The sequence below is a fragment of the Anser brachyrhynchus genome (genome assembly GCF_964034855.1).
Source record: "Anser brachyrhynchus genome assembly, chromosome: 3".
Classification (NCBI taxonomy): domain Eukaryota; kingdom Metazoa; phylum Chordata; class Aves; order Anseriformes; family Anatidae; genus Anser; species Anser brachyrhynchus.
Window position 1 is genome coordinate 45,436,234 of NC_137696.1, and position 22,401 is coordinate 45,458,634.

Here is a 22,401-nt window from a genome sequence, read left to right on the forward strand (position 1 = left end):
CTCAAAGTTCTACTGGAAACACAGCAATACTGGGAAATGTCTGCACTTCAGAGGAAAAGTCCCCTTGATAATTTAAAACGCCTATTATTTTACTGCAGTGCTTTGTTGGTGGTGGTAGTCTTTGTTTACTTTCCTTTTAAATAATCCCAATAAAATACTTGGAGTTAAAGTAAACTTACAACTCACTTTTATGACTTTAGTAGCATTGATAAAATTCATAGCATACAGGTTATGTTCTTCCATTCCAGTCCCTATGGTCAAAATATTAGGGTCGAATATTATATCATTTGGATTGAAGCACACTTTTTCCACAAGTAGGTGGTAAGCTCTGGAACATATTGCAATCTTGGTTTCTGTTTCTGTTGCCTGGTGAAGAAAAAGAATTCTGACATGAAAGTTACACAAAAAATAAAGCCCCCAGAAATTATTTACAATTCCACCAAATCGAGACTGAGGAATCCCAGTCTGAACGTCATGAATGATGAAAAAGATCATACGCAATAATTTTGTATTAAAAACACCACTTCCACCACACATGTATTTGGAGTTTCGATTCAACTCTAAAAATAATTTTGTTCCTCAACAATCCACCATCCTATGCAAAGTTTTAATATGCATTTTTTGAAAGAACTAAATGAATTCACAGAGGTTCCACTTGCACGCAAAACTCAGTTTCTGGACTAAAAATATTTTTTATCAAGGAGGAAATAGTTCAACATGTCTGAATAGCAAGAGGGATACTCCTGTGCTAGCAGAGCTATACTCGGAGCAGAACTCGAATTCCTCAAACATGAGAGCAGCGTAAGAAATGCTTACATATCAGGGTCAAAACTATTGCTAAGACTATATATAGACCTCTTTAAATCACCTGTGCCAATGAAACAAAGCATTATACTCTAGAAGAAAATGACCTCCTTTAACAAACACTCACCTGACCCACTTCATCAAAAGCCATGACAACCACAGCTGCTCCATACAACTTAATTTTCCTTGCTTTCTCCAGAAAGTCTTCTTCACCTTCCTTCAGACTGATGCTGTTTACAATGCATTTTCCTTGGCAACACTTCAAACCTGCTTCAATCACTGAAAAATTTGAGGAATCAATGCATAACGGCACCTGTAAGGAACAGAGAAGTGAGCAAAGGGATACATACAAGTTATGAGTTAAGCATTCCACATGTTGCTTGCCCATTTGGACATAAAAATGCAAACAACATTTAGCATTATTTATGAATAAAAAGCTTTCAGATGTTTTTCTGTAGATTCACTTTGCTTTAAACTCAAAACCCAGAGCAAATTTAACTCAAAAGCTCGTATGGCAATTCCATTACATATAATAGAGACCTCTGTTTCTCCCCGTACTATCTTGGATTTCTGGATAAGATGTTCACTTTCAGAGAACACACTCTGCAGAACCATCTTTTAAAACCAGCCTATATCAATAGCAATTCTAAGTTTTGTGGAAAGCAATACGGTTATACACTGCCAATATATAGATATGGCTCATAACTGCTGCAAAAGGAACCTATACTCAGTTTTTCTAACCAATGAAAAAGAATAACAAATTTAGCTGAAATCAGGTACAAACTGTTAAAATCTCTGTTCCCTCCAGCGGCCTTCTCTACTACAATACGTTTTCCCCATTAGGTAACATCTACATCTGCTTGTTAAGCATCTGAACTGGTTACTAAATAAATCAATATCAAAATTTCTGAAAGGCAGTTTCCAACTCAATAAAGTGTTCCTTTTTGTGCTTTGGAAGGACTCAGTTACAACCTTTGCAATATCAGGTTCTGAAGAGATCAAGTTACAAAATCTGGTCATTGCAGCAGGACCATCCAGCATCCCATCATCCATATTGATGTCAAGAATCTGGGCCCCCATCTCAACTTGCATTTTGGCTACACTCAGGGCTTCCTAAAGAACAGATTCAAAACCAAAAAAAAAAAAAAAAAAAATCAGTCAGCAGAAAACAGCCTAGTCATTCTCACATAACATTTCACCTCTCCAAAATAACTCTGTTACCCTACAAACCAACAAAATAAACATTTGAAAGTTCAAAGGACAGTCCTTAAAAGAATAAAGAAATGGTTCATGATGTATGGCGATGTACAAAAGTTATTAATACAGCACAAATGATAATTATTTTATTCACAAAAATATGACTCCATAGACCAAGAATGACACTGATTTTAGACAGCTGGTCATACACATAAAAAAAAGAGCTAAGATTTGCACAGTAACAAGGACTTGTGATTGCCTTCATTACAGGAAAACAGTCTCTGTGATGGTATGAAATAAGGGTCTGGCGTCACAAGCTATGTGCTTTTATAACACAGAGTACTTTATTTTTGGAAGTTGTTTGGCATTTTTTCCAGCTGCAGAATAATCACCAAGTACTAAGAAACTAAAGCTTTCCCTCCAGACCAAGTAATTATTTAACACCCATATCTGCTCCCTTTCTCTTTTTTGTCACTCTGTTGACTGGCAAGACAAAAAAAAAAAAAGGTTTTAGTTGCTCATGGTTGCAAACAACCTGCCTGGCCTTTAAAGCTTTCTTTATTTAATAAGTCTATATAGGTCTTGCCTCGTGACCTGCAAGTGCTTAAGAGTCAGACTTCCTACCAAACAAAGGCTTTAATTTTGACTGCATCAACAGCAGAGCATGCTTTAGGACAGAATCTCAGGTAACTGAGAATCTCCTAGATACAGCACAGATTAGGACAATTTCTAAACCACTATCCATTGTGTAACTTAATTTAAAATAAAAAGTCCTATTTCCTGTGACACCTATCAAAAAAGCCCTTGTGAAGCTATTATTGCACATTTATTAGGAGCTGTGAGAAAATAAGTTCTCCTTTTCTTACTCTTGTAGAATAGTGCTTTTTGCTAGCAAAACAAACTACTAATAACACAATGAAACGGAGCAATGAAAAAATAGCATTATCTGTTAAGGTTACTGTTAAAAGGCATACTTCGTAGTTGCCTGCCATGATGAGTTTAGCAAACTTCCGTGATCCTGCAACATTACAGCGTTCACCAATATTAACGAAGTTGGTATATGGCCCAATCCTGAATGGCTCCAGACCTTAAAAAGATTTTTTTGAACATTTTTGTAAAAACCAAAAACAGAATAAAGCACTTTTAAAGTTGTGAAATAGAAGTCTCTATTACTTTATTACTCTACTTTAAGAATAGTGATTCTTCAGCACACCAGGTCACTTGAGTAAGTAGCAATGAGATGCAATGAAACAACTTCCAACACATGCCAAATGTTTTTATGCTTCCTCAGTAAGGGTCAATAATTTACCCAACTGGCAAAACATAACAACTAAATTTGTCCAATTAAAATGACACGAAGCTACAGTTCTCTACACATCTATGTGCAAGCGCAGACATACCTTCTTCTCAATTTCCAACTATGTTATCTCATGACTACCACCACCAGAGAAAGAGCCCACTGACCTGACTGACGAACAAAGCATACCTAAGTTCTGAGAGACCAGCCAAGCAGGACCCTCAGGCAGCAGGCACCTCAGAGGCAAATGAACCTTATAGCGGAACAGAGTGGGCTACGGCAAGAAATTATGAGTCAACCATGATTTAAACAGTTTATGCTAAACTGACTTGAGATACGAAATACCAGCCCAAAAAGAAGGCGCTGTTTTACTTGTAGACTTAAAGGAAAGCCTGACTTAGTAACATACAGATCCAGACTTAGCTAAAACAAAAGATGGTCTAGATCTAGATGTGTTGCTGGAACACTATCCCAGTACAACTGTATCCACATCTGAGGTAACACAGGGCAGCTGTCTCACAGCAGGTGAACAAAGATCTCTTCCCAGCTCTGCCATCAACTGCAGTGAAATCACCTGATCCCTGTGCTTAACTCTCCCTCACTGCAAAGTAAAGATACTCAACCACTACAAAGTATTTAAGATCTGTTGAGTAAAATATGCCAGTTCAGTTATATTACACAAGATGTAATAAAGTGTTCCACTAATCCTTCAGCCAAATAAGATTTTGATAAACTTACACATTAATAAGCTTGCTGGATTCAGGTAGAACCAGGAAGTCATAACACCATTCTGATCAGCAGAAAACATTAAATAAGTTTATAGAAGAAGGCTGCATGAGGTATAAAGCTCAACCTGTTACACTCTGTTTTACCTGACAGCAGCATATATCCTTGAGAGAGAGAAGGTGGAACACGAGGCTTACATGATCTCACAGCTTCAGCAATCTTCCTGTTACAGAAAGAACAAAGTGAAGAGGAAAGTTTTTGATCAAAATTAAATTACTCCAAACAAGATTCAAACATAATATACTAGACATATACCTACATAACCAATTTAGCCCCAGAGCAGACAAGACTAGTTAGTACTTTGTGTGGCCAAAACCAAAAACATATTCCTAGAAGATTGTAGCCATTCGCAGGGAACATATACAAATGAAGATTTATCAAATAGAGAATGCAAGATACTATGTCAATGGGATACTTGATGGATATGAGTACCAGTCCTCAACCACACTGACTTACCATATTCCTAATTACCAAGCTGTGCAATTGCTGTTTGCTGCAAAAGAAAAAAACAAAGAGCAAGCATTGCTCTTTGCTGAGATGCTCTTCTCAGATGCTGGAATGATTCATGATGTTTGTGAGCTATTATCTTTCCCTTTGTTCCACTCTTCCACTCAGGAGTGACACATACTGTCCTCTCCACATACTCACATACCACCTCTCCCCAGTTTGTATCACAATGAAAATAAACCATAAGGGCCCCTTCTCTTTTAAGCCTAGGTAAAAAAAGGAAAGTTTTTCCACTGACCTACTTCTACTGAGAAAGTTGCAAAACACTCCTTCAGGCCAGGACTAACAACAGCTGTATAGTGCTCCCAGATCTCTTGCTTAGACATTCCCCGAATGCACCTCCATACTTCTCTTTCTTCTACCATCAAAGGAAACTTTAAGTTTTACCTTGTTGCTAAGATTGCCAGAAAGGGGAAAAATGCACAGAGTAAGGAAGCAGAGATGGCAAGTCTACTCTATCCAATGGTAAATAGGGAGGAATAATTCTGAAACAATTTTGACATTAAAGCAGCATAGGTATAATCCTCGTTTGAACCATGCCTCTACTTCAAGATACAAACAACCGTGAAAGACAGGTTATTTCTACTCCATATACTGCTGCTATTTTTGTTCAAGTGATCCATCTTTTCAGAAAACTTTAAGATAAGCCATGGAATATTGCTCCACAGAAGCAGCATGTCAATTACTTTCCAGTGCACCCTAAGTTGTAGCTCATTAGGTACCTGATATGTGCTGGTGTAGTACCACAACAACCTCCAACTATGTTGACCAAACCATCCAATGCAAAACTCTGTAAAAGGGGAGGAAATAAAATATTTCATTTTTTTTTAATAAAGCCATCTGATATATATATTCTCTGTATGCTTAGCAATTCAGGGCATCACAAGAAAAATAGTTTAAGAAGCAAGTACTATTTCTTCTCTTTTATTTCTTTTTCTTTGTTTTGAGATGTGGATACCTACCTAAGGCTGATCAGCGATTCCAACACCTTATTTCAGGAAACTACATTTGAAACTGGCCTATTTTATACTGAAGCCCTAAATGAAAACCTGGATGAGTATCAAAGACCAGTCGTACTGTAGTATAAAAGCGAATTAACATCCAGCAGACACTGTGTTCTTGCTGATACACCAGCCACAGTTTTGTCTTGCACAGATCAAGTAGCACTTGGAAGAACACCTTGCACTGGAACACCACCAGCTTCAGCCATTCTACACAAACAACTCTAAAATTCCAAGTTCATAAAAACTGCTCAGTTGTTTTATTTTTTTTTTGAACTATTTCCAAATGGGAAAGTAACGATGTAGGAGTGCAAATGAGTAATATCCACAGATCAAGCATAGGAAAGCTACCTAAGTGTAGGACACCAAAGTTATTAAGGTTTTCAGAGTTTCTTAAGTAGTTTTTCCTAACCTGGTATCTCAAAAGCACTATCATTCAGCAAAATATCTAAAAACAATCCAAATGACATATAGAGCCATCTCAAAAAAAGAAACAGTACTGTAACAAATACAAGCAAAGAGTTCCTGTCTACAAGTATGTCATGTAACACATTCACAAGAAATATTTCATACCTTTATATGCTTGGCAGTCACTTCTGGAGTTTCATCATAACCACCAAAAGTATTGGGAAGACCTTGAAAAATAATTTTCCTTGTATTATGATTTGTTAAAGCCCACAGGAAGAGTTAAATTACACGAAAGTCACATTTAAAGTAGCTACATTTGGATGAGGACTACAATGCCTCATCACCTTTGCAATCATTACTCAATACATTATTAATTATGCAAGAGAGCATTCTAGGTTCACTGGCACAGAACAACAGTCACTTTCAGCAGTTTATAAAACTCTTAATCTCATGTTCATGGTAGCAATAACCACCTTTTCAAGGTGGTTCAGCTCTTATTTCTGATGAGATGGAATGGTTAGTATATTTCTTCTGCCCACAAGCACAGGAATACGCACACACAACACACCTGCATTAGGGTAACAGATGACGTAGGCTTCTGTACATTTTCCAATTGTTTCAATGAATGGTCGCATTTCAACTGCTCCTAAAGCACAATTTAAGCCGATACTGTAAAGTAATTTTTTTAAGTTATTTTCAGATTAAAAACATCAAACAAAATGACACAAAAAACCAGAAGAATCTTAGTGGTAGATCAATTAACTCCCACAGTTATCTGTAACACAACCAGCCTGATCTCCCTTTTCTTTAATCACCATCAACTGAGCAAACCTGTGCAAAAGGATAACCCTCAGGCAGAAAAGTGCAAGGGGGACTGGACTGAATTGAACTGGGAGCAGAAAATCAAAATTTTGGTTCAAAATCCATAAGAAAATTCTGAAAAGCATTCTGAAAGCAACTGCAGCAACAACATAACTATTTTCTACGTGCAAAAGAGAACACATGCAATGAGAATGACAGACTAAAAAGGAGCCTTGTTCCACAGGCAGAAGAAAAATGTTAGAAGAGCAAGGATTGCTTCAAGCCACTAACTCACAATTTTCATTAAAAATTATACATGTCAACCTTGGAAGACATGGAATGCATTTCTCAAGACACCAAAAAGCATCACTAAGTTTGGGCAACTGATTTTGCTCAACATATCATCTCACATAGTTCTTTTTGGTGGTGCCCAGCGGGAGGATGAGAAACAAGGGGCACAAACAGAAGCATAGGAAGTTCCATCTGAATATGAGAGGGCACTTCTTTGCTGTGAGGGTGACAGAGCACTGGCAAAGGTTGCCCAGAGAGGTTGTGAAGTCTCCTCCTTTGGAAATATTCAAAACCCGCCTGGATGCCATCCTGTGCAACGTGCACTGCTTGACCCTGCTTGGCAGGGGGCGTTGGACTAGATGATCTTCAGAGGTCCCTTCCAACCTTGGTCATTCTGTGATTAGTGACCTAGACAGTACTACAACAGAAGTCTTTCTGCATGAATAAACCTCTTACAATTTTACCACTATACAAATTACAATCATGATTTCTTTCATTCAGCCACAGATAAAAAAATGTAACTTCTACTTGAAATGTCTACATTGATATTAAAAATGAAAATTTCTCTTCCAGAAAGCATGTAGGAGATCTTTCACATGTGCCTCCTGATATCTCTGCACCATTCTAAAAAACATCTTATGAGCACTGCAAAACTGAAAAGGTGTTCACAGTGCTGCTGGAAGATGTTTAAAAAAAAAAAAAAAAGATACCCCAGAAAGAGGAATAGACATATTTCCTAACTAAGTGAGCCAAAGGCTGCCTCAGTGGTAGCTCAGGTAATGAAGTGTACACATGCCCACTCAGTTTTCCAGAGGTCAAAGCAATAAAGCCCTGCACAGGACTGGGAACACAAAATCATTTTGACTTTTTCTGCCTCCAAGGAGCAGGCGGGGCTTGATAACTTCACCGGTAATAGCAGTAAATATTTGCAGCCTGATTATCAGAGAATCATAGAATATCCCAAGTTGGAAGGGACCTATAACGATCATCGAGTCCAACTCCTGGCACCGCACAGGTCTGCCCAAAAGTTTAGACTGTGTGACTAAGTGCACAGTCCAATCTCTTCTTAAATTCAGACAGGCTTGGTGCAGTGACTACTTCACTGGGGAGCCTGTTCCAGTGTGCAACCACCCTCTCGGTGAAGAACCTCTTCCTGATGTCCAGCCTAAACTTCCCCTGCCTCAGCTTCACACCGTTCCCACGGGTCCTATCACTGGTGATAACGGAGAATAGGTCACCTGCCTCTCCACTCCCCCTCGCGAGGAAGCTGTAGACTGCGATGAGGTCTCCCCTAAGCCTCCTCTTCTCCAGGCTGAACAGGCCCAGTGACCTCAGCCGCTCCTCATATGTCTTCCCTTCTGGGCCCTTCACCATCTTCGTCGCCCTCCTCTGGACACTCTCCAACAGCTTAATGTCCTTTTTGTACTGTGGAGCCCAGAACTGCACACAGTACTCGAGGTGAGGCCGCACCAGTGCACAGTAGAGCGGGACAATCACTTCCCTCGACCGACTAGCAACGCCCTGCTTGATGCACCCCAGGGTACGGTTGGCCCTCCTGGCTGCCAGGGCACACTGCTGGCTCATATGCAACTTGCTGTCAACTACAACCAGGCTGCTCTCCAGCGTCTTGTCGCCCAGTCTGTACGTATAGCCAGGGTTGCCCCGTCCCAGGTGCAGGACCTGGCACTTGCTTTTGTTAAACTTCATGTGGTAGGTGATCGCCCAGCTCTCCAATCTGTCCAGATCTCTCTGCAAGGCCTTTCCACCCTCATCCGAGTCCACAACTCCTCCAAGTTTGGTGTCGTCGGCAAATTTGCTCAAAACACCTTTTAGGCCTACATCCAAATCATGTATAAAAGCATTGAAGAGGACTGGCCCTAAAATGGAGCCTTGAGGGACCCCACTAGTGACCATCCGCCAGCCAGATGTGGCCCCATTTACCACAACCCTTTGAGCCCTGCCCGTCAGCCAATTGCTCACCCATCGTATGATGTTTTTGTTAAGTTCTATGCTGGACATTTTGTCCAGTAGGATCCTATGGGAAACCGTGTCAAAAGCTTTGCTGAAGTCCAAAAAGATCACATCAGCTGGTTTCCCTTGATCGACTAGATGGGTGATCTTATCAAAAAAGGAAATTAAATTTGTTAAGCAGGACCTACCCCTCATGAACCCACATTGGCTGGGACCAATGACTGCATTGTCCCCCAGGTGCACTTCAATAACCTCAAGGATCATCCTCTCCATAATTTTACCAGGCACTGACATGAGACTGACAGGCCTGTAATCGTTAGGGTCATTCATTAGGTGATTCATTTGTGGGACAGAATGGCAAATCTTTGAAATCTGAAGGGCTCACAGCATGATCCAAGACCAGGGCCTTGAGTATCATACAGTCACATTTCTGCAACAAACAATACAGAAATCCCTTCTTCCAACAGCATAGGTTTCTTTGTTGGGTTGTGGCCCTGAACTAGCCTGCCTGTGTGCTGTGACTAATGCCCTAACGTAATAACCAGCATAACCTCATCATGAGCACTGCCTCCCTCCCTTGCTCATTTCTTCACATAAGTCATGCATCTGATCCTGTGAAAGCTGAGACTGCAGAGTGCTCTGGGGACCTGAACAAACACAACATCAGCGACCTGAACTCAAAATATGCCTTCTTAACTCTACCACAGTAGAAATAATCACAGATCTGAAATAACACAAAGGAAACCCATCCCATATCTGAACATCCTTTGCAGAAAGCTGACGCGCACACATCCTGCAGCATTTACTAGGAACAGTTGACACGTTTCTCAGCTACTACAATCAACTGGACGCAGAGTGCAGATGTTTTAGGTGGGCCCAAAACCAAACTGATTTAAGGACAACACACCACCCTAAACAGCAAATACAAAACCCTAATGGAAACCAGGGAACAAGTGTAACATGATCCCTAGGATACTACTACTGATCAGCTTTTTCCTCAACCCTGAAGTCACTCTATACCAATCTGGCAACAGGAGCAATTAAATGCAATCTGCTCCCGCAACTAAGAGCCTTCTGCCACAGTGCTGTGCCACAGTGCCTTCACGTACATGAGAAACAGGCCCTAAGCATTCAGACACATAAGATAGCTTTTATGAAATATGGTTTAATAAATTCTTAATTTCTGCTCCAGTGCCCTTCTCTCCACTTCAGAGAGAAGAGAGTTACGAGCAAGCTTATCTGAGACAGACTCATGCCAAATACAGATCACTAGGCTGTGATGCTGAGTGAAGGAGTCAACTACCACCCTGTTCCAAAAGGCTCCATATGTTACTTCTGGAGCACCGTCTGGTCTGGGAAAGTGGAGCCTCAAGGGCAGTCAGAAAAGCTGTGAATGCAGTCTTCTGCTTTTGTATTACTGAGATGACAGATTGCGCATTTTCACTAGAATTTTGTTGTAAAAACAAACAATGGCTCATCACAATGTGCATGTTAGTATGCACGGCTAACAGCAAATGAAATATTTTAAGTTAAAATGTTTTAGGAAAAAGACATCTATTTCCAGTGTAAATTTGTGTGCAAAGAAACAACCTGTAAGAAGTGATAAAGAGGGGAAAAGGAAGCAAGGAGGAAGTAGAAAAGGACATAGAGACATAGAACAATAGAGAGATAGGGAATGGCATTCAAATTAACAGGCAAGACCTTGCATAATGACCAAAATCTGCTATAGTATGCATTTTCACATATCTTTTTTTTTTTCCTCCCTACTCTACAGAAAAGAACACAAGTAAATGGAGGCATCATGATCTCTCAAATTAACAATACACATCTCTGAGAAAAACACTCAGGAAATATATGCGATTTTGTAACAGTTCGGTAAAAAGAACACTGGGATGAAATCTTATTATTTGCTCTTTCGATTCACCCTGAAACATCTTAAGCTGACGTTGCTTCCCTCTAAGAGAGAGATGTAAGCCCTGCCCACACCAGGAATTAGCTCCTTGCAGAAGCTGAGATAGTAAAACTATATGTTAATATGTTAATATATGTTAATGATACGTTAAACTACAGTTTCCGATTTTTTAAAAAATGCTTTGTGATTTCAGGGCTATAGCAAACAAAACCCCAGAACTATTTTTACTGCAATGCTTTGAAACAGTTCAGTTCTTTGGAAACATAATTTCTGCTAGGAGAACTATAGGAGAATACATTAGGAATACATGTGACTAAACATGATCACAGTGTAACTTCCATTTTGCCATGAACAAGGAGTTAAAATAAAACAGAATCGCATTCTACAAATTACTTACTAGAGAAAGATACATTTCCTTACCAAAGTGGCTTACTGTGGGAAATACTAATGACAAATGCCTCTCCTGTCTGGCCTGAGAGGGTGCGCCCACTCTTATCTACAATGGTTCCAGAAACCTAAATATTAAATGAACGTGGAGAAGGGAACAGAATTAAATTAACAGTAAAAGCAAGAATTTACAGGCTGAACTACTAAAAATCAAAACAAATGGACCTGTGGTACACTCAAAGCAATGAGACAGAACTCAAGCAGAGTTAGGCTTTAGTTTCAGTAAACTGAACACAGCTAAGGCTGATTTCATAAAGCTCTACACATAAGCGTTTCTCTATTCAAAACTGAAAAAAGTACTTTTCAAAGACATTGATTTTTTTCATTTCAAACTGAATTTCAAAAGGGCTTACTAAACTACCATCTCCATCGGGTTCACAAATCTAGCTTAAGTACATGTAAAATATTAAATAATATATACTTACAAATATGGGTCGGGGAGCGTATTCTTCCTCAAACAACTTGTGGAGTGCAAAAAGAGCTGCCTAAAGAAGAATAAGTTGGAAAAAAAAACAGCAGTTTTGGGGGGTTCTTTTTTTTTTCTCTGGGTTTATTTTTATTTATTTTTTACTTATTTTTTACGGACGTTTATGCAGCTTGCTACCTCAAATTGCCTCGCTACACTACTAGACCTCACTACAGTCAGGGGGTTTTCCTCTTACCTCTAATAGCTTCTAGATTTTCAAACACATTTTGGTAACAAATAGAAAAGAAGTACCACAGGGTAACCAAATAACACTTTTCTGAACTCCAAATCACATCAGCATGTACTTCTCCCTCCTGTCTGCCCCACAACCCCCATCCCAAACATGGTTATGTGTACTATACACATTCACTGCTCCTGAATCCGTCTAAACATGCAGTTTGCAAAGAATTTCAACCACCGCAAATTTTAACAGTAAGGACTGTAATCAGGACCCTTGAAGGTCCTGAAAAATTCCTGCCTCCTTTGGGTAAGAATGTTGCATGTGAATATGAACTTTCCTCAGCACAATGTTAAGCCTATAGGATCCTAGACAAAACTCCATGATGACTGATTAAAGCTGCAAAGGATGAGTCATGCCACCGCATGTGTTAATCTGCCTGTGGCAAATGCTTGAAGAAATGCTACATGCAAATCCAGCCTGACTTTTCCACATAAAATTGCAAGACAGTTTTAAGTCCCCTAACAACTCCATCACTGCACTAAGCAATTCTGAGAAAAATAAGAATGTTATCACAATCAGGTAAACTTTGGCATATTTCAATATTTTATGCCTATTTTATCCTTCTAACCCTCTACTCCCAATTTTTATTTTCTAAAGTTGATGACAGAGTGTTACAGATCTCTCAAAAAAAACACATTTTAACAGGACTGTCTCACAAGCCTTCCTACTCCTGCAATCAGATACACTGGACACTCCCTCTCTGGTGTGCACCACAAGCATCCTTTGGACAGACATGCTTACACTGAAAATTAAAAACATCAGATGCATTTGGAGATGTTCTGCAATACAGCACTACTTCTGGGAATAAGAGGACAGCTGGCACAGACAGCCAGAAAGATATTAACAGTAAACACTAAAAGGCAAAAAGAAAACTCTGGAAAGGCTGTTTGATAATTAAAACCGTTTCCTTACTTTCTATGTGTTAGCTGTTGACTAGTCTTTTCACGTATTTAATAAGCAGCAGCTAATACCTCTTTCAAATACAATGTTTAACTTGTTTAGGGTGGTATGCCAAATACTTACATAACTGATTTTTTTTTCCCTGGAGTCTCACCTTGGCATTGGCTGTATCAAATATGGTTTCTACTAACATGATATCGACTCCTCCATCCAACAGTCCTTTGGCTTGTTCCGTATAGGCTTCAACCAGTTCATCAAAAGCTGTAAAACAGGAATGATGTTAACTTCATGTGGAGCTCTCTCTTTCAATCTATCACCTAAGTTAAAGAACTTAATGGTTATCAATACTTACTTATGTTCCTGTAATCTGGTCTCTCCACAGAGGGTGACACAGAAAGTGTCCTGTTTGTTGGCCCCATGGCTCCAGCAACATATCTCCTAATTCCTGTACCAACATATGAGGTTAGAAAAAAAAATACACCTTACTTCCAAGTTTTACAATGACAGCCATTTCAATGTAAAAAAAAGAAAAAAAAAGAAGAAAAAAAACCTCCAATGGCACCAAGACATGCATATCATTCAGGGATTAAGAGCTATCAAACTGTTCTCAAATCGGGAGTTGATTTCCACCTAAGATTACCCAGCACAGCTGACTTTTTTGTTTTAATTCTGTCCAACAAGATGTCTGAGGCATACTTATGAGAGAGACAAACATCTATGAAAAAGGCAATTGCAAGCTGTTAACTCAATTTTTGAAACTAACACTTGCCTCTAACATCAGAAGCTTCACTCAATTACTTTAAATGCACAGCATGGAACTATCTTGGCACTTTTCACTAGATAAAATTAATATTTCAAACCTTACATTTTTACTGCATATGATGAATCACAACAGTAAGGTTTTCATCTGGACAGAAGTACTGCTAGCTCAAAATACAGTTTCATATATTTGGTAATAATATACAGAGGATATTCCTTGTCTTGTAAAGACAGCAGTAGAAATGAGCTATAATCCTTTCACATGAAGCCCTGAAGGTAGAAGACCAAACATTTAGAGGTGATGGTCAGACACTAAGCATTTTCCAGTAGTTCTTAGACAAAGCTGAACCAGTTACACTAGGAGTAATTGGTAATCCACATTCACATACAATCAACTGTCCTAATTCTGTAGTACAAAGAGTTGAACCTTACAAACCTAAGTAACTTGTAACCTGCTGCATTTGTCTTCTCTAAAACATATCTGGAAGATGTCTACCACTTGCAGTCAAAAACACCCAGGCACAGGACAGCCATCCTGCAGAATGTGCTAAGGACCAGATCCTCCAAACATGCTGAAATTACTGTGATATGAATAGTGATACAAAATTGTTACTATGCCTAAAATGAAGAGTTTCCGTATCTGCAAGCTATGTCCCTGCCTCTGGTTAGCAACATTCCAAAGACTGTAGCAAGACCACAACTGAACAAGAAATCAAAATAAAGATTGCTTACCTGTCTGAGCAGTTACATCATCTGCTGCTTTTCTGGCCACCTGTGCAGAGACTCTGTTTAATCGATATGCCTAGAACAATACCAGAAAGTTACCAAACCCAGAGTTCAATACAGTGTAACACATCCTAAAAGAAACACAACACCTCCATTCAGAAGCCTACAGTTACCTCTGAAGGCTCCTAAGATGCACAAACACACACAAGTACAATTATAAAGCCTCAAAAGGAACAGCTTTATACATCTCGGCAAAAGCATTACACGGCTGGTCTCATCCCACATATGCCTCAGCCTAAAGCTGCTAATCAGAACATTTAATTCTGTAAGGTACTAATTAAATCCGACTGAGTCAACAGAAGCTGAAGAACAGGACTTTGAGGATAAAATTAACCTACTTTTAAACTCACTTTTTATTCAAGTAGCTTATTTCCAAGTATTTTCTTTCACAAACCCATCAAATTTTCAGAACACTACACACCACAGAATAGGTATGATAAATGCAAACTTGAAAGCAATTCTACATAACACCAGCACAATCCTACCCTGCTTGTGACAGACCTCCAGGCCAGAAAGCCAACTACATAGACAGCATCAAGGACAAAAAAAAAAAAAAAAAAAAAGCATTTCCTTTGTGGCTCTTGGTACACTGGAAGCACTGAAGCACAGCGGAACTGAGAACTTCTGTGAGTGCTCAGGCAAAATCTAGGACAGACAATTATTGCCTGTGCTTCCATCAACAAGAGGTACAACTGTCACACACAGCAAGCATAATTGTCTTCCTTCTATTGTCTGCTGCAGCAGAAATGAGCTATGACCCTATCACCTGGCTCGAGAGACAGCATGCAGTAAATAAACAGTCTCAAAAGACCCTGTGACTAACTTAATCTTGTCTGCTAAGACAAAAATCTTTAATAACTTTTTAATGTGTAAATAGTTTAGAATTCTTACCAAATGCTCGAGGCCATAGTCAGCTTGTGCAACTCGGGTGCTGCTGAAAGTGTTCGTTTCAATGATGTCAGCACCTGACAGCAAGTATTCCTGCAAGACATAAAGGAGAAAAAAAGATCTCCATGACCTCCAGAAATGAGATTTGGAGTGAAGACAAAGGCAACCCAATTATTTTGTCTCACTCAGTTGAAAAAAATGTCACAAATCATCTCCTAATTCAAAGCACATCAAGTTCTGAAGTCCTTACTCAAAGTTTAAGGCACAGGATCAAAGCAACAGAAGTGTTCCATACAACCACCTTCTGGAGTTTTAGTGTCAGCCACACTTTCTATTAACAGGTGACGTTTATTGAGTTACTTCTGTCACTGACTTCAGCACCTGAAGCACATTCCAGATTTTGACACCAGGACATGGTGGGGAGTTGTCCAATTGGATCAGCAAGCAAGGGCCGCTGTGGACAGACTCAGAATAAGGCAGGAGTTAAACAACAACAGAGAATTACAAAGTGTATATATTATAAAGGGAGTTGTATAGCACAAGAGCACACTGGGACAGAACACAAGCTTAGAAGAATTGTGTTTTGCACGGATCACATTTAAACTTTAACTAATGGCCCAGATTCACAAAATAATTAAGCATTCTGCTCCGGTTTGGCTGTCTGATTTCCCACTGAAGTAAAGTGAAATTGATGCAAACTGAAATACTTTTGCATATTCTAGCCTGCATTTTATAACCTCTCTTAAGTGACATAAATATTATCCTTCCACACATTTGTTAAACACTTACACACTTGAGGTATTACAGAAGGTACATAAAAGTGGTTAATGCCATTTTGAGTATTTGGCAGCCTTTATTTCAAAGCACATACAACTGGCCATCGCTGGACAGATGATAGCAGGTTACTGTTAGTTTGACTTAATGTACTAGATCTCGAGTCACCTAACTATCAGTCCAATAAACCTGTGAAATTCAGCTGTTAAACCAGTTTATCAGATTAATAGTTCAAGCCCAGCAGCCTACACAAATTCCAAAGTTCACAATCACTGCAGCTCAGTGGACAGTCTAGGGATTGCATTCCATCTACAAATATCTCTTCCTAAAATTTTTTTAGGGGGAAGATGCTGATTCATTTCAACTCTTGTCTTTTTTAAAATCTAGAGACTGACAGTTAGAATGTAAATATAAAAATACAGAGTATATACTAGGTTTTACAAAAGTAAGCCAATTATTACTCTAAACAATGAAATACAAATATTTAAATAAATGACTGGAAAAAAAAAAACATATGTAAGGCTTCAACTGAATATCAACATGTAGCAGTCTATTCAAACGTTCCCATTATTACAGTTAAAACCTAGAAATACCTGAAGCTCAAGAACTAAAAGATTTAAGTTCCTTTTTGCAAGATTTCGTTTATTTTTACATCTAATTGAAGATATGAAAATAATAAAATCTGTTTGCGAATTCCTCATGATCAGCCCTAAACTATTTTATTCTCTGGGCCACACATCAATGGTCTAGGGAATAAAACACAGAAGCATATATTCTCATTAGGAAACCCACGTACTCATTCCCTAAGGGGAGGCAGGCTTCAGGCTGCCACACTTAACAGCTCTTTAATACACAATTACAGAAATATGCACCTAGAAGTCAGATTTGTTCTACTTAGATGCATTGTAACTATTGGCTAAAGAGGACAAAAAAGAATAAGGAATTAAGTCAGAATCTACAATTAATAGAAATGCATTGGGACATACATCAAAAAGGAAATTAAAAGAACACTGCCTGGATGACGTAAGAAACAAAGACATGAATGCTGTGCTCACAGAACCAGAAGAGTCAAGTCTGTTCGTTCTTTTTCACATGGTTACCTAGCATTTGCTTCCCTATCCCCAAAAGAGTCAGGAGAGCCAGCAGCCCATGGAATAGGAGAGGGGAGTGCAGAGACCAAATTCTGATTCCTTTTGTCAAGGGACAGACAGAACCACCTACCTTGTGTATGTCACAGATTATGTCAGGCCGAGTTATGCTGAGAAGGTCATTATTGCCTTTCAAAGGCTTGGAATGGTCTTTAAATTCATGCCCTCGGAAATCTTCTTCTGACAGGGCATGTTGCTGGATCATGGTACCCATGCCTCCATCCAAAATCATTATCCGCTCCTGCAGAACTGATTCAATTTCATCTTCCATGCTTTTCTGGGTATCTGCCATAAGAAAATAAACCCAATATTTAAGCAGCTTTGAAATTCTCTGTCTATATACCTGAGCAAGCTGAGATCCTCCTATTTAAGAAACAGAATAAAGTAACTAATCCTCTACTGAAATCAAACAGGAATTGGTTTACTTCACCTAGAGCTCCAGCCACGTAGTGTCAGGTAACAGCTGCACCTATCTAAATAGAACTAGACACAATTGGTCCTTTACCTAAGTACAGTCACCTGCAGAAACAAGAATACCATGACATACACAAAGCTCTTTATATGAACTACTTTCCAGCACTGACAAGTGTGATAATTTCCGCTAGAATGACATGCAAACAATGATGCAGTACCACCTCTTGGTACCAGACACTGTACTGCAAGCGGTACACAAGTGCTGACCAGAAACTGGGGAACTCCATTTGGAAAAACCCTACTTTAATTGCCTACACAACAATGATACGTAAAGAAATAAACTGAGCAAGCAAACTCTATTCTTCAGCTGAGTCTCAAGTTCACTAAACAGCTATAGGACCTCTTCCTAGCTTTAGGATAGTAAATAATGATTTTGCACTTCTATTAGTGACCAAATGCCAAGATACACTGCCAGGTAAGAGCCAGGCACTACTCCCTTTTGCACAAACACAGCAAGATCTCCTGCTCTGCAGCAACACCAGAATAAAACTTATCTGGAAAATCACGCGCTGATTATAAGATACCGGACAGGACATGTCTAACAAAGACTGAAGTAGAAAACAATAGAAATTCCAGAGGTATTTTTAGTAATGAAGATGCAGTATTCTAGTGCCTTAAGATCTAAATGAAAGCCCAACCGAACAAAAATCCAAAACCATAATCCGAGCTATAAAATGAAAAGGCTAATATATCTCCCTCTTGAAAAAGCAAGAGTACGTAATCCTACTTTTCCTCTTTAGACTGCATATAGAATCAGCTCTGACACATTTATATGAATAGAGCAAAATAATTTATTAGCTCCTCTTTATCAAAACACCTGTCTACAAGACTGGACCTCCAGTAATCTTTCTACAAGCATGTAGATGAGTGAGGTGGTATTCTTCATTTACCTTCACTCAGCTTGTGCTTACTCACTGAGTAAATGCCTGTTTTGCATTTTGGTTATGCGCTACTATTGTAAAAAAAAATTTAAAAATGAAGCACAAAAATGTCCTCATATATCATTACAATTTACAGACAGAAGTACTTAATAATCATTGGGAACTTCTTAACTGATTTGACTTTTTGTTTCTGCATTCTTGCCATGCCATGCAATTTGATTTGACTTCATTATTATTAAATAAATAATAATAATAATAATAATGCTGGAGAAAAGATGAGGCCTAAGGTAAGGTATTACAAAGTTACATTTATATCAACACTCTGGAAGAACAGCTCTCAATCAGATTTAGTCTCCCAAACAAAAGAAACCAAATAAAATTTCTAAATAAAATTTGCTCTATGACAAGTATGAAGCATTTGAAGGGAGATTAAAATAAAAATGAACAAAGTCACCCTCATTTCAAGTTGAGGGCTTTAGCATCAACAGGCAGGCTCAGCGGGTTCTTATACAAGAGCTTAAACCTCCTCGTATTAAACCAAATTATTCATGAAAATAAAATCAATCCTTGAGCTAAAGCTTTTCAAAAGACCCAAATGCATGCCTTAAAGACCCTTAAAGCATGCCTGCTCTGCAGACTCACATGAAGCGGTAACTCACAGGCATTGAGCGCACACATAGGCAAGAGCTGGCTCTAGCTCTAAGGCAGCCCCGAGGTCACCACGTGGCACGGAGACCACCACAGCCAAGCCATCGGAGTCCTCCTGCTACCACTCCTGCTTCCCACAGGCTCTTGCCCCTTCTACTTACTCACTTCCCTCCCACACTCACATCCACACCGGGAAGCGAACAGGCACCTACAGCCATCTGTTTGGTGTTAAACCCTGCACCTCGGGCAGCCTGCCTCGCTTTCTCTCCAGCTCACCTACTGGACGAGTGTCACTTCCGGGCCCCATTCCATCCACAGCAACACAGCAGGTTTCTGCCTAACCTCTTCTCCTGACAATGGGGAGAGCCGTATCCTGAAGCAGCTTTCAGAATCTGTACTTCTTCAGCAGCGGCTTGGAGAGGCCGCAGGAAATGGGGTGGGAATCATGAAAGTGGCTGCCAGTGGCAGAAGCATACTGCTTTATAAATGGACGGTGCATCTCCATGTCCATCAAAATCCATTTTCCCCATCCTTGCTAAGGGTAGCACGTGACTCTTCTTCCATTAGGAAGCCTACACCACTTGAAGGCATGCCGTGCCACACTGACAAAGCCATTTTCAAGTTGGAAATGCAGACAAATCCAGAGAGCTCAGAAATCAGGCAGGCACAATTCATAAGGCCATGCTAGAAGGCACTGAACTCCGTCCCTGGGAGAAATGCAAGGCTAGGGGCTGGGAGTCAGCGCTGCTAAACCAAGTACTGCCCTTCTCAGTCCGCACTCGACTCCCCTAACTCCCCTCTCCAGAAGAGGCAAGATGCAAGAGTTTGCTACATAATACATGAAAAAAAATATTTGAAGAAATCCCTCAGCAGAGGAAATCAGGCCAGCCTCTTTTGGTTTTTGTTTTTGTTTTTTATTTTCTTTTATTTACAAGCCCTGCTCCTACCTCAACTTGCTTAGACAGAAGTTGATAAAAAATTAATTCATAAAGATCACCGGTGAGCCTTGGGAAACTGGGTCCCTCCTCCATTCAGATGCGTCCAGGAGAAAAATCATCTCCATAGCTCTAACAGAAATAGCAGTGGTAACAGGGCCCAGGACAAATTAATCTGATTTTACACTCTACTGAAACTAAATATAAAAGATATTACCATAGAGCGCTCTTGGGCTGGGACTAGTTTAGCAGATCACACCAAGACAGAACAAAAGTGAACCCTTTTTGAAATGGAACACAGAATAAAAAAAATCCTAATATCCTCCTTCACTTCCCCAAAGTAAATGCTCTGGAATTACTAGTTGAGAAATGGTATCAGCTAAAACAACTTTTAACGCTTCTAGATGTTACAAGTAACTTGGCCCAGCACTCAACATGCTCCTCTGGTACAGCTGTCCACCCTTACAGCCATTCTACAACCACAAACTCTGCCCAGTTCCAGCCTACCATTTTCACAATGCAGCAGCTCAACAGCTCAGAGAAAAAAAAAAAAAGTATATCCATCTCCTTCTCCCAAGCCAACCCACGTACAACCATTAATGCATATATCAAGGGATAAATATATGATCTCCTTCCCATAAGAAACAGGACTTCAAAGCTTGAAATTAAAAAAATGTTTTCTGATGCTTGCCAGCATTCTCAAAAGGTGTTTTTGTTTGTTTGTTTGTTTTTGTTTATTATTTATTGATTAGGGAAGCTGAGGCGATTCCAGATAAGAAAGGGTTAAGAATGTAACTATTAAAGGAGAACAGAACATTAGGTGTAGGGCAGGAAACAGATGTACGGACAATGTATCTCAAAATAGGACATATACAGGCAATATATCTCGAACAAGACATTGGAATCCAAGATAAGAAAATAATGAGCAGAAGATTCGAAGAAAAAACAGTCCTTGCGGTTAGGAAGAAAGCTAATTCAGCAGAATCCTGACCAAGGGTGAAAAGTACACTGTGAGGAAGACTTATGGCCTTCCTCTCTGAGACCACCGACCACAGCTCGACGACCCCTGCCCAAGACCACTGAGAGGATCTGCGCAGGCGCAGGACACAAAAAACTGATTAGCATGAGAAGCGAGAGTAGGCGGGGTTAGATAATGAATATGTATAGGCGTTAATAAAATATTAATCACTGTGATGTATAAATTTGGGACGGCTTTTCACTTCGGGATGCACGATAGGCGGAAAGATCCCCCGTGCATCCGGCGCCGTCAATAAAGAATAAATCACTTAAAGAAATTGGATTTATGATCTTTGAATCAATCTGGCACCCCAGATGGGACTTCTTCTCTGTCGGACCGCAGGACCCGCTGGGAACAGGACTCCCTAGGGTACCCCCGGGATTTCCCGGAGGGACTCCTCGACTCAACGGATCACTGCGGAGGCAGACACGGACCCCATCACTGTAAGTGATTATATTCTTTATTTTGGTTTATTTGGTTGACCGGTCAATTGGGGTCGTCTGTAAGTCAGAAAGTAAAAGTTTTCTGCAGGACGGCATTTGGTTTTTTGGAAAGCACTCAGTTGCTGTTGGGAAACAAGTAACCTTTGCATGCGAGGTTGGTATTACGTTGTGTTTAAATGTGGAACTTGACCTTGGCTATTGTCTTTGGGATTTTGATTGTACTCTTTATAACGTTACTAGGATCTTGGTGTTATTGTGGAAAGCTGCCGGCTTGTATTGTGTAACAAGAAACATTCTGAACTGTAACATGGGGGGGCAGCAGAGTAGTGGGATTCCAAAGAAAAGCCCGTTGGGATGTATCTTGAGTCATTGGAAAGATATAGGGGGATCCCCCGGTGGAACTGAAAATAAGAAAACGTTGATAAAATATTGTAATCAATGGTGGCCACTTTATAAGTTGGATTGTGAGGAAAAATGGCCACTGAATGGAACCTTAAATTATAATACTTTACTACAGTTAATGTTGTTTCTAAGGAGAGAAGGAAAGTGGGATGAGGTGTCATACGCAGATATGTTTTTCACTTTGAGAAACCACCCGGAATGGCAGAAGGAGTGTGG

The 22,401-nt window shown here is 39.7% G+C and overlaps 1 protein-coding gene across 7 annotated transcripts in view; it reads right to left on the minus strand.

The window, feature by feature from the left end:
- Positions 1–22,401, minus strand: part of MTR (5-methyltetrahydrofolate-homocysteine methyltransferase) — a 66,783-nt gene that overhangs the window by 30,703 nt on the left and 13,679 nt on the right. For 6 of the 7 annotated variants that reach the window (XR_013949692.1, XM_080588292.1, XM_080588289.1 and 3 more), the window contains 15 exons: positions 17,458–17,669; positions 15,466–15,555; positions 14,521–14,590; positions 13,382–13,474; positions 13,184–13,290; positions 11,848–11,907; positions 11,396–11,490; positions 6,569–6,669; positions 6,166–6,227; positions 5,314–5,381; positions 4,171–4,247; positions 2,976–3,088; positions 1,777–1,917; positions 932–1,117; positions 187–366 (listed from right to left, as the gene is read on the minus strand). Coding sequence is in view for 6 of the 7 variants with exons in the window: in XM_080588289.1 (XP_080444415.1) it covers positions 187–366; positions 932–1,117; positions 1,777–1,917; positions 2,976–3,088; positions 4,171–4,247; positions 5,314–5,381; positions 6,166–6,227; positions 6,569–6,669; positions 11,396–11,490; positions 11,848–11,907; positions 13,184–13,290; positions 13,382–13,474; positions 14,521–14,590; positions 15,466–15,555; positions 17,458–17,669 (1,655 nt within the window). In the remaining variant the exon portion in view is untranslated. Of the gene's footprint in view, positions 1–186; positions 367–931; positions 1,118–1,776; positions 1,918–2,975; positions 3,089–4,170; positions 4,248–4,829; positions 4,967–5,313; positions 5,382–6,165; positions 6,228–6,568; positions 6,670–11,395; positions 11,491–11,847; positions 11,908–13,183; positions 13,291–13,381; positions 13,475–14,520; positions 14,591–15,465; positions 15,556–17,457; positions 17,670–22,401 lie in introns of those variants that run through there. The other variant, XM_080588294.1, reaches the window with a different exon arrangement.